This window comes from Stigmatopora nigra, chromosome 11, assembly GCF_051989575.1.
Source record: "Stigmatopora nigra isolate UIUO_SnigA chromosome 11, RoL_Snig_1.1, whole genome shotgun sequence".
Taxonomy (NCBI): Eukaryota; Metazoa; Chordata; class Actinopteri; order Syngnathiformes; family Syngnathidae; genus Stigmatopora; species Stigmatopora nigra.
In genome coordinates this window covers 9,107,082-9,115,243 of record NC_135518.1, presented here as the reverse complement: position 1 = coordinate 9,115,243, position 8,162 = coordinate 9,107,082, and the positions used below count along the sequence as shown (strand labels likewise).

General features: G+C 41.8%; 1 protein-coding gene and 1 long non-coding RNA gene across 2 annotated transcripts; one reads left to right on the top strand and one right to left on the bottom strand.

The window, feature by feature from the left end:
* Positions 1-450: 450 nt before the first annotated feature.
* sp5a (Sp5 transcription factor a) lies at positions 451-2,904 on the top strand. The gene is made up of 2 exons (XM_077728824.1): positions 451-845; positions 1,463-2,904. The coding sequence occupies exons 1-2, from the start codon at positions 795-797 to the stop codon at positions 2,558-2,560; spliced, it is 1,149 nt and encodes a 382-aa protein (XP_077584950.1). The 5' UTR covers positions 451-794; the 3' UTR covers positions 2,561-2,904.
* A 595-nt stretch (positions 2,905-3,499) lies between these two features.
* Positions 3,500-6,959, bottom strand: LOC144204707 (uncharacterized). The gene is made up of 3 exons (XR_013327951.1): positions 6,699-6,959; positions 5,768-5,908; positions 3,500-3,568 (listed from the first exon to the last, which is right to left on the bottom strand). It is a non-coding gene; the product is annotated as an uncharacterized LOC144204707 (long non-coding RNA).
* Positions 6,960-8,162: the final 1,203 nt, after the last annotated feature.

Genomic DNA, 8,162 nt, shown 5'->3' with positions numbered 1-8,162 from the left:
TCGTAGCTTCTGCCATCTAGGGGAAGAAAATGTCATGTTTCCGACTGCCAATCAGGTAGACCCAATGATTCCAAAAGCAACTTTTAAGTGATAAAAACACACAATTGAAGTGCAAAAGCAGGGGAAGAAAAAGATGGCGATGCCGACGAGATGAAAAGGTTGCCAAAGATCTCCAGAGATAACAATGTCACATTGTGGCTTGGAATTTAACTACAAATCCTTAATTACAAAAAGCGGATCAGATGACTGGGGTAACCAATGGCGGGCTCTCGGGGCGGAATGTGGGGGGGCTTTGATGGGGGGGAAATCCAATTATTTGTCTATATACATTTCCCACATAGTGATTACTTCATTAATTGTCCCGCCTTTATCTCCTCCTACCCCCTGAACCCCCCCTCCCTAATAATCATCTCCTTTATCCCAGCCCACAAACACAGCACAGCAGCTTTGTGGATTCAAAGGATTTGCTTGCTTCTCTCACAGAACTGCCATTCTTTGATGATTGGACAGCGGCAAACTTCAAAGTCTCCCATCTTATTTGTGAGTGGCTGGCAGCCCACCAAAAGTGCTTATCACATTCTCTCAAGTGATCCGCCTCCACCGCCGCCGCGTCAGATAGTGCGAGCAGATCCGCCAGAGAGGAAGGGCGTCACGTCGGAGGCTCGAATCCAAACCACTTCTTTTTTTTGGGGAGGGTGGGCGGGGGTGCTCCTTTGTGACACCGTTTGTGAATTTGAAGGCACTTCTTTTTGCGCGGGCTGTATTGCGCCTTCTTGCCCGGGCGGAGGAGGACCATGGCAGCTGTGGCTGTGCTGCGGAACGAGACACTTCAGGCTTTTCTGCAGGTTCGTTTGTCCCAACTTTGGGATCACTTTTTTGCCTTAAATCCTTGATTTGGGGGAATATGGATTAGAAGGGGTCCAACTGTTGGGAAAGACCAGAGTAAGTCAGGATGCAAGTCTGACAAAGTTTCATTTGGACGGGATATTTGAGCTGGCAGGGCGCTTCATGCACCTGCGGGCTGGAAATATGCTCTTTTTTACCTATATATATTGAAGAAAATTCAGGTTAATGCAAATTTGGATGTAATGATTTATGCAGGCTTAAATATTCTTTTGAAGTGGGGTAGAACTGTCGACTCTGTCTACTGTTTCTATCACAAATGATTGGATTTGGAGTTGGCAGATGTTACACTTATATTACATTATACACTAATCAGAGCAACAAAGTTTTACGCAGTGGAGTCAAAACTATTTCCTAACACTTTGTTTAACTGAAAATTCAATCTAAAAATTCTGTTTTTAACATTTGCTATTACCAACTTGAACGAGTTGACCAAAGTTAGATGGGCTCACTCCGAATCAGAAAAAGTCATGTAAAACGAACAAATGCCATGAGATGACAATGCTGTACCTAATAAAGTGGCCATGTTAAGTAGCAAATGTCTGTGGTTGGCTTCCAGGACCGCACACCCAACTCGTCCCCGGAGAACTGCAAGCACTCCCCGCTGGCTCTCCTGGCCGCCACCTGCAACCGCATCGGCCATCACCACCACCACCACCACCATCACCACCACCACCCTCCACCGCCACCAGCGGGGTCCAGCCCACCCGATTTCCTCCCGGTCCCTTACGACCCCACCACGCTGGGCTCTCCTTCGCGCCTCTTCCACCCGTGGACTAACGAGGCCAGCCCGCCGGGCAACTCCACTTTCGGACTATCCTCCAAAGCCCAGTCGCTGGGCTCCTCTTTCGGCCCCCCGCACGAGTTGCCCCTCACCCCGCCGGCCGACCCCGGCTACCCGTATGACTTCTCCCCGGTGAAGATGCTGCCGTGCTCCATGCAGTCCGCCTGCCCGCCCACCTACGTGCCGGCCGTCACCTACGCGGCACCCGCCCCCATCCCGCCCGCCATGCCCACCTTTGTCACGGGCCACGCGGGCCAGAGACAGCTGTCCCCCAACCCGGCCGAGGACATCCCCTGGTGGAGCCTCCAGCAAGCGGGCAACCACGTGGGCCACCCGCACCGCTTCCAGCTACAGCGCGGCCTGGTTCTCCACGGCCCCTCGGCGGACTTCGCCCAATACCAGACGCAGATCGCGGCCCTTTTGCACACCAAGTCGCCACTGACCACTGCGCGCCGTTGCCGGCGGTGCCGCTGCCCCAACTGCCAGTCGGCGTCCACCTCTGCCGGTGGCAACGGCGACGAGGCCGGCAAGAAGAAGCAGCACATCTGCCACATACCGGGTTGCGGCAAAGTTTACGGCAAGACGTCGCACCTGAAAGCCCACCTGAGGTGGCACTCGGGCGAGAGGCCTTTCGTGTGCAACTGGCTATTCTGCGGGAAGAGTTTCACGCGCTCGGATGAGCTCCAAAGACACCTGAGGACTCACACCGGGGAGAAGCGCTTCGTTTGTCCGGACTGCTGCAAGAGGTTCATGCGGAGCGACCATCTGGCCAAGCACGTCAAGACCCACCAGAACAAGAGGGCAAAGTGCTCGGACAAGTCGGCCGCCGTGGAGCACGTCAAAAGGGAGGACCCGAGGAGTCTTTTTCTGTGACCCTCATGTTGAAAATAAAAACAACAATAACAAAAAAATCATCCATCGCCAGTGCAATACTTTTGGAGGAGAAGGTGAGCTCAATTTGTCAATTATGGCAACATTCTTGGTTGTGTTTTGAACTAGTGGAGATGGGACCACACCTGAAGTTTGAACAACTTTTTGAGCCCCCTGGAACATTTGTCTCTCCCTGTAAATATTATATTTAATAGGTTTTGTTGAATCAAATTGTCTCTTTTTTTTTTGCTCCATCGGGAGGTGTTTGGAAGCATGCTCTTGAAGATTTGCTATTGTTGATATGACCAAAATACAGTGTGAGAATAAAGGTTATAACATTTTTCATATTTCAGCATAATCATTGACTATCATCAATTGTGGGGAAAGTTTAATATACTAAGTTGAACTTTTTAAAATGTAGGATCTAAAGTATTTTAGAAGGAAAAATAAGTTTCATTATTATTTTTTGGGCCATGTATCAAGTTGGACTTTACACTCCCCAACAACAGCAGGATAATGATTACTTGCACAAAATAATTAGTAAGCACAGACCATATTTAAAATTCTGCCTAACATAGATAAGTTTTTTTAAACTATGATGCATTACCATTTTAATGCTTAATTTCAATGAGGAAAAGACAGCGCTCAACATAATATACATATTTGAGTTACCGTTGGGTTTGATTGGGTATAGTAGCGATATTGTGTTGGTCTATATATGAGTGTACATTACGTATCAATTTTCTTGAGCAAAAATGCAGAAAATCCCCAATAGCAAGAACTGTTATGCTGTATTAAAGTTTTATACTAAAAAGTATACTTTAAGGTGCAATATTTAAAATCAAGTGTATTCACTAAAAGTACAATCAAGCTAAAGTAACATTATTTAAAACATGTTGGGATTTTCATTAGCATTTTCTTTGTGTCAGCGAGAGGAAAACTCACCCAGTTTGTAATGGCATCTTTGACATCTTGTCTTAGCAGCGCCATCTTCTGCAAGTGGCCACATTACTGCAATAGATCAGAAAGAAAAACATCAATAATAAAATCACATCTCAACCATAGACACAAAAGCAACAAATAAACCTATCATGACATCTAACTTCATTAATTGCATATTAAAACATTACCCATTGATTCCATGGGAGTCCATTAGTTTACAATGGTTCAATTTGGGGGGCAATAATATACTATATAGGCAATAATTAATGAACCAATATATTGCCCACTCTAATTCGTGATCGCAAAAGGCCTAAAATCATGTGAAAAGCAAAGACAGTAGGTAGTTCAACTTCTAAACCATTGTGCAAAGTTTACTTCAAAAGTGTCATAGTCCTATAAAGTACATATTCATACTTTTCACCACCTTGTAACCACGAAACTTAACAGTTTGAATTTTCGAAAACAATTTTTTTCAGCTTCAACATTCAGTCGTGAATCCAGCGGAATAGAAGACGTTAGTTCAGCTAGGTCTGCAGTGAGTATGACGAATGACACTGTACGCTGTGATTGTTGTAAAAGTGGAAATAACAGGGATTGATTCTGAAAAGAATCTGATAATAATATGCCTTAGAAATTTGAATTCCTGTGTCACCTATTCAATTCCATACACAAGTCCTCCTTGCATTGAAATCATATTTTCTAACATTGTCATCTTGTGTTGGTGAGGAGAAAAGACAGTGAGAGACACTTTTGGAAAAAAAATCATCTCAGAATGCCACAATGTCCTCCCATTTCTGCAAAAGCGGGAAAATGGCAAGAATAGCCCTAAAGTCAAAATATCCCATGATTGACATCCCTAGACTCGTTGCCCCGAGCAGAATCCTTGAAGAAAACTTCAAACTCTGACAAGCAGGCACCGTGATGCACTTCTCTGCAATACAGTCACATTCAATGTAGGGGGGGGGTTAGTCTACACTCCCTTGTTTGATTGCGATATTTTAAAACAATATATATACAATATTTTACAAATAATAATCAATTTCCTAGAGAAATGTTATTTTCTTTTTAAGAGATGTTCTCACCTGATTGGAATTAAAAAATCTGTTGGTTATTTGTATGCGAGAATTTTACATAGCATTGTAGAATATAACAAAATGAGCACTCTACATAAATATTAATAGGCAAAAGGAGGACACCAACATTTTGGGGGGCTCGGCAGTGGCATTTACAAAGCCAAGCTGACAATTGTACCATTTTTTTTTTAATCCAAATAGTCTGATCCTATTATGAAGCACAGCCTATGGATAGATACGTTGAATGCAAGCAGACTCGCCCTTTTTCCAAACTCTTTGTTTGCTTCCGATTTCGCTTTCTTGTCCAATAAATGCATCATTTCCCCCTCACGGTAGGGGGCCATAATTCCTGACTCCTCCCATGGTGCGGCTTTAACGGGATTTTCCCAAACTTAACCAAAGATCTTAATAGCAGAGATTTCCTTTCATAAATTTCAAGCAGCAGTTTTTTTTCAAAATGGTCATACATTTGAATAAATACAAAGCAAATAAATTCCTGTTTTATATTGATTTCTGTACTCTTATCAAGCTGACCGTTCATCATGTAATACTCCAATTTTGTCATTATGATCAATATTAAAATTGCTTAAATTATTTATACGCCATGTACACCCTATATTTAATTTTTGACATATTTGAGGACAATGACATCTCTTACTTTTATATAAGTTTCACAACATTTGGCACACAGAGTGCACTTGACTACAGTACATTCCTGCATAATTAATTATATTCTGTATTATAGAAAAGCAATAATCTAACTCTTCTGCTGTGCAACTTCATTGAATTGTGGCATTACTCTGGCTGCAACAAAAATGTTCGACAAAGAGTGAATTAAATTTATCTTTGAAGCATCCCAAAAATTTAAAAAGCCCAATTACAAACAAAGTTGACCCTCTTTTCTCTTAAAAAAAAAACATCCCATAACTAAATGGAAACAAGACATCACAACGTATCATCCAAATGACCTTGAAGATTTTTTCCCCCCACTTTGACTGACCTACTGATGTATTTGCTTAAATGTTTCATGTGGATATATAATGAACTTTGTTCAATAATTCCTCTAAATGCAATCAGCTATTTTGTGTCATTTGCATTTTTATGGGAAAATTAAAGGATTTTTCTTCTCTATTTTAATTAACTTTGAAGAGCGTGAAAATTTGTCAAATTGGATTGTAACTTAGACATGTCTTACCCACACAGAAGAGTGAATTTCATGCCAGCTCTCATTCAAACCCTGCTTGAAAGATGGTGTAAAACGGAGGTCAGGGGTCAGGGCCGCTCTCACGCTGGGCGCCGTCTTTCATACAGCAGAACCCGATGATTAAAGGAGCCCCTACGGAAGAATTGACATCACTTTATTCATCAACATACGCAAAGGAATTATGGCAAAATCAGAACTAAGACAAGGCATCAGCCATGGCTTCAAACAATGGGGAAGAAAAGGATGACAAACGTCAAACATGATTGGTCTTTGATAGGTGATGCACTGAGTTTTCCCACATTACTTTAATGCATTTGAAATATGAACTAAGTTGTCATGCAGACTTTTGTTTACATGCGAGTCAATTTGATGGAGCAACGATACACGAGTGTAAATTTGTCATTCAGTAATAAAAAATAAAAATGAATGGAAGATTGAAATCTGTAATACTCTGTGCATTTTATGACTCAAGCCTTAAGCATATGATTATTGCTAACGTTAGAATCATTTCTTTTCTGATTTTATTGGAACAATGGGATGATAACACAGCATGATTTTATATTGCCAAGCGCTTATCTGGCAGCCCTAATGTGCTCTTCAAAAGGTTGAAGGATGCAGTACCATATTTGGCCACCGGTCTTGTAGTGAATGGCTGCTCTAAAGTGGGGTTAAAATGGGCCGTTTTCTCACAACCGATGATCCCTCAAATTTTGCATATATCTGTGCATAAAGACAACCTCCCCGAGCACACTGAGGAGCAGCGTGATCAAAATCAGCAATTGTCACTATGGCCACACACCAGTATCACATCTGTCATCACCAAGTGTACTTCTACTACCCATACAGGATCTAGACATAATAACATTTAAATATTAAGATCCAAACATAGGATCTTACTGAAATTTGCACAAATCTCATTCACCTTATTTTCACGTCTGTCCTTCTCATTTCCCACCTTTATTTAAACGACTTTTCTGCTGAATGTGTCGCTTGAAGTAGTAGGGCTTCCACCTTGACCATAGCCCCCCATTGGAAAACACGCTCACAAATTTCGTTGCACTTTCTCACTCGAAAAACAAAAGATCTCCCCTAGTTTCACCTCTTGATGTTCTATTTGCACATACGCCGACAGCCATCCCAACCTATAAGATGCACAGTTCTTGTTTTACTCTAGTTTGGGGAGTTGATCTATCACGTTCACTAAATCAGAGTTAGCCTACTTAGCTTTGGCCTCATGCACATGTACTATCAATGCAGTGATTGGCTGCGTAGCATAATTGCAACGTATCCAATGATTGGCTGCACACCTATCACTCAAAGCTGGTAAAAGTAATGATCCACCTACTATACTCTAGAAAAGTCAAATATAAAACTAAAAACAATTTGTACGTATAAAAAGTAATTAGACCAAGGCAAAATAGAAATATAAAACTTAGCAAAATTAGAAAAAAGTTAGATATATCTAATTTATTTGCAATGCATTCACTGTGCATGTGCAGATTAGGGTGAAGGTTGCTTGCAACTGATTGATATCTCTTCATAGAATGGTAAATGTCTTGAAGCAATGATGAGTTATATATTTCTGTTTTGCTTTAGTCTAGTTACTTTTTATAAGTGCACATTATTTTTTAGTTTTAGAAGGACTGGATCATTACTTTTACCAGATTTGCATCCTAAGATACAATAAAACCCAAGGCACTTTCAAAATAATTTTCAGGGTTCTACACTAACTGACAGCAGAAGGATGTTGATCACATGATGATCATGTGAGATGCATGACGTTTGTATGTGTCACAGTGACGCCCACACACGCCCACACACCCACACACACACTCTCTCACACACACACACACACACACACACTCTCTCTCTCTCTCTCACACACACACACACACACACACACACACACACACACACACACACACACACACACACACACAGGGTTCACAGTAAAGGCCTAGTCACCTGTATGCCTCATTTGGATTGTACGCCATCTTTTGGACATGATCTGCACAGCACGAATGAAGGAAATTGGCTCACCCTCCCTTGTGCTTTCCTTTCTTTTTCTATTATCCAACATTGATGGGTTCTTCCAGCAGCCTTTTAACAGAAGTCTTGTGAGGTTTTCTTGGCTAGTGAGCAAGCAAATTATCTTTCGATTTTTCCCTGCTTGAACAAAAACAACAACAACAAAAAAGTTGGCCCACTGTGTGCACATTTAGCCTCCTTGTCAAGAATGTTTGAATGGACCATGAACACAAGTCTTGACAGATTTGAGTATTTTATTGGCAGTACCCTTCAATGTTTAGTTAATATACAGCCAGTCAATGCAGTAGTAGATGCTTCACCCTCACCTGTAAGGCAATGGAGTGACTTATTTTATAAC